This window comes from Sinocyclocheilus anshuiensis, unplaced genomic scaffold (assembly GCF_001515605.1).
Source record: "Sinocyclocheilus anshuiensis isolate Anshui unplaced genomic scaffold, SAMN03320099.WGS_v1.1 scaffold204, whole genome shotgun sequence".
Taxonomy (NCBI): Eukaryota; Metazoa; Chordata; class Actinopteri; order Cypriniformes; family Cyprinidae; genus Sinocyclocheilus; species Sinocyclocheilus anshuiensis.
The window spans coordinates 377,335-381,603 of NW_015557064.1; the positions used below are offsets into that span (position 1 = coordinate 377,335).

The 4,269-nt window shown below is 39.3% G+C and overlaps 1 protein-coding gene across 1 annotated transcript in view; it reads right to left on the reverse strand.

The window, feature by feature from the left end:
- Nucleotides 1-4,269, reverse strand: part of LOC107676604 (DNA primase large subunit-like) — a 94,434-nt gene that overhangs the window by 6,850 nt on the left and 83,315 nt on the right. Inside the window, exon 12 of the mRNA XM_016471184.1 lies at nt 3,054-3,136. Coding sequence (XP_016326670.1) covers nt 3,054-3,136 — 83 coding nt within the window. The remainder of the gene's footprint in view (nt 1-3,053; nt 3,137-4,269) is intronic.

The window sequence follows — 4,269 nt, forward strand, 5'->3', positions numbered from 1 at the left end:
GTATTTTGACCAGTTGATGGTAAAAGTATTCTTAAAATGCATTCACAATTCTGAATAATTTGCAATATATAATTATTCACGGTATTTAGAAGTGCCCACGATAACAATATCGTGCATATTCATTACCGTGATATATCGCATTACTGAATACCGGCACAAGTCTAATGTAAAAAAAGGAACCACGCTGTGTCTGAATCGTGCCTCTCTCTCTGCGTGTGTGCGCTTCGGTTGCGCGCGGCAGCGGCTGAGCGCACAGAAAAAAGCGCGCGAGTTAAAACTGCTTGAATGTGTAAGCTGGCAAGACAAAACATGTGCAAATGATAAATTTTCATTCTATGATGGTTAAACTTAACAGTTAATCCGCGAATCACATGCGTGCCGAACCGTGGGGCCTGGTCCATACAGATCACGGATCATCTACGGTCCGTTGCACCCCTAGTGGTCATGTGACATCCAACTACAAGCTAACCGCTGACAACGCATGTTAATGGAAGGTGCAAAGGAGGCCAAAATGTCAAATCAATATCTAAGCAGTCTTTGATGAGCAACAAAGATGAATAACATTGTTAACAATGCATTGTGCTACTTTCGCTGACAGCACACGTTTATGAGGTTTCAGGTGAGAGACAGACGCAAAATGCCATCAAAGAGAGATGGAGAAGTGGTTACACATTCTGCTTCTCTTTCCTTTTCTTTTTTGCTCAGACCTCCCCTCGGGTGATGCTTTTAACACCGTGTTCCCTGTGGTAAAGCATGGCACTCTACCTCAGCTAGCATCGGCAAGAGCTGAAATGCATAATACATGGACTTAAAGGTGAGAGCCAACACCATCCAACACCTAACTCTAAGCTCCAGAGACAAACACTACTGGGAAGAAATGGTAAAATATACAGCAAGACACCAGCTAGGGGAACAATGTATGCTGTGAAAAACAAGATAAATATCACTGGTTGCCAAATATCGCCTTTGGATAACATAGCCAAGAACAGCTAATAACATGCATTACATATTAACACTGCACTTATTTGACTTGTAGTGATTTGTGGGTTTCTTATAGTAATAAACATCAACATTTATCTACATGCTTAACTCAAACATTTTAACACACGTAAAACTCAACAGGACATCCTTTAACATTTCTGAGTGAAGATGCCAATAAACTCATTGAATCAAGTTTTGCATCGTTTCATTGAACTGATTCACATAAAATGACTGGCACTTACAAACTACAAAATACTTTGTTGACATCGAAGTTCAAATCAGAAACATTATCAAGATATAATTGTAACACTTTATACACAGTGTCAAGGAAGGATCACAATGCTAGAAAATGGCATTCTTGTAAGAAAACTCAATTGTCAAAAAAAACAAACATTGAAATTGCAACATTTATGATGCTACTTAATTTAATACTGCTAGCAAAATCATTGGACAAAAAATTGACTTAGTTCTGACTGCTTTATTATATCTGTGGCTTAGTAAATTGATAGCAAACAAACAGGCACAACATAAGACTATAATTTCAGGGGATGCTCAAGTATTAGGTGGAGGTGTGAAAAATGACTTGACACGTTCTCCCTTCTTTTTCCACCGTTTGAACCAAGCATGCAACCCTTTAATCTGCACTTCCTAAGGTAAGAGTCACGCTGTGACGGGCTCTAACTGTGAGTGAGAGAGGTGAGCTCACTTTTCTACAGCAGTTCTCTTTCCAGACTGGAGTCTCGCCCTTTTGACTGTAATGTCACTTTGTCAATAGGCAGGTTGACTAAGAAGGTTGACGTTCTGCATTTTAATCACCCTACTACCTGGGCTTTTCACATTTTCTGAGGGTTTTAATTATCCAGCGCACTGGGCTGGCGCTGCAGCGAGAGGGCCACGTGATGCACGAGCTCCTGGAGTGAACATCAAGCTGTTGCTTCACACGCCCACAGGTCTAAGACTCTGAACACTGAGTGTATAAGGACACTGCTTGGGGTTTCCAATGAAATTATGAATTTAATTGGATTGGAAATGTGCTACCCTTGGGCTGGCATGTCGGACTGCATTAGGCAGCCATCAGCCATTTCCCTCAACCGCACGATGGGTGGTAGTGGACAAGGCATGTGAGAAGAAAAAAAATCCAGCACACCTTACAAGAGGGGAACAAGCTAACGTTTCTCAAATAGCTAAGAATGATTTTCATACACTTTAAACTATATGCTTTATATAATTTAAGTTTAAACATATAATTTTCAACATATTTCAACATTATATGCATATCTTCAATATTATGTGTGCAACATTTATTAAACATTATCATCATTTACAGTTCAAATACCCCCCAAAAATAATAAAAAATATAGTAATAATAATATAAATATATAATGTAAAAATATATTTGATTATATGACATTAATTTTTGATAGCTAACTTCAGTCATATCAGCTACAGTAAAACCAGAGATAGTATGCAAGATTTGGCTTTATGTATATATTTTTAATAGCCTTGTAACGCTGAACTTAATGGTCTTATTAATACCAGTCCGTTAATTACATTAGCGTCAAAGGATTATAACTCCATGAGAACATTGCAGCAAGGCTGGTCCATCTCATTTCACTGCCTGGCTGTTGGAGCTGCTTTAATGTGTGAAAAAATCAGCTGAAATAACTTTTAAGAGTACTTTAAAGAATGCATCAAATCACTGGATACAGCAAAGGTCAAAGTAATCAACACGGAGCCGAAGCTGTCATTACACTGGAGAATCCTGAGCGTTATTTCTTTTTGTCATTAATATTCCAAAAGTACTGCAGGATGGGGCTTTCAAGGATGCCTTGTTAAAAATGAATCACACCATTTTTGTATGATTACTATACAGTCGTATCATTTTAATTGTCAAACTAATGTCATTTCTACCCATTATTTGGTAGATTTTGTTTTGTCTGTGGTCATGGAGAGGTGAATTTTTGCAAATCATTTTAATGGATGCCAAGTTAAGTTTTAAAAAGCCCTTTACACTCTCTCTGCCTTCGCACAGTGCTGAATCTGGTCAAGTGTGTGTTAGTTGTTGGACAAACCTGATTGATCCCACTAGGGGAGACTTTATAGTTCTGCAAGTTCTGTTTCAACAGCTCAGGGTCGCTGTGGCGGAATGGGCACCCTGTGAAGAAGATGAAGAGAAGGAGAAAATGGGTTTACAAGCATCACAGTTCAAACCAGTGTCTGAAAATATGTTTTACAGGACAATTGAACACGACCCATGTGTTTTTTTTGTGCCCTTGAAGGCCACTGCAGGGAGGGGGTACTACTTGTGGGGTCGTGTTTCCAAACAAAGGTGACGTCAGAGTTCAGTACGTTTGAATGACATGAACACTGTCTTCTGAACTCGGGTGTCCACCCGCCAACCGTACCAGAGTCCACTTAAAAGGGGTGGTCTGGGGTACGGTTCAAGTGAACTCCGGTACGGTTTGCTGCTGATATGAACGTAATCGTACCAATCGTGGAAGTGAACCACTTTGATAAAAATGTGTGTTTGCGTGTGTGTTTCACTAATTTTCCTGACAAGCCTGAGTGACGTGCTGCAAGCAGAGTGCTGTACATCTAATTTCTGTTTGCCTTCAGCGTACTTTAGAGCAGTGTTTCCCAACCGGGGTGCCGCGGCGTCTGTCGAGAGCAGGGGTGCCTTGTAAAAAATCCTTTTTTAATATTTTTAAATAGCTAAAATGTTCAAAAAAGCATCTAGTATATAATATCCATTTCTGATGTCGCCAATAATTAGAGATGCACCGAAATTACGGCTGCCGAAAATTAGTTCACCACTCAGGTTTCACTTCCACATGGTGTGACGCTCTGCGTATTATCCCGCTCTATGCATGTGTGCTCCGCTCAGTCGCTCCACTCGTATACCGTTCATGCGAATCGGAACAACAAAGTCCACTCAAAAATTGAGCCGACAGGAAACATCGATGTAGTACAGTATTGTTTCTGTCTGCAATAGCCCTACTGTGTTGTAACATGGTGTGGTATATGGGCAACTCTGGTAACGCTGCGCTCTCATTCATTGATCTGTTTACCGCTATGATATGCTCACATGTTCTGATAATAATAGCTTTCTAGGACTAAACATTAGATTTGGATAATTGGTAAAAAAAAAAAAAAAAATTGTTACATATCTTAACCCTGTTAGACCTACCTGAAAAACTAAATAGCAATTTATTTAATTCAAAGGCCTGTCGTTATTTTTTATTTGTGCTATCATTATTAATTTCTTTATTTGTTCTTATTTTATTATTG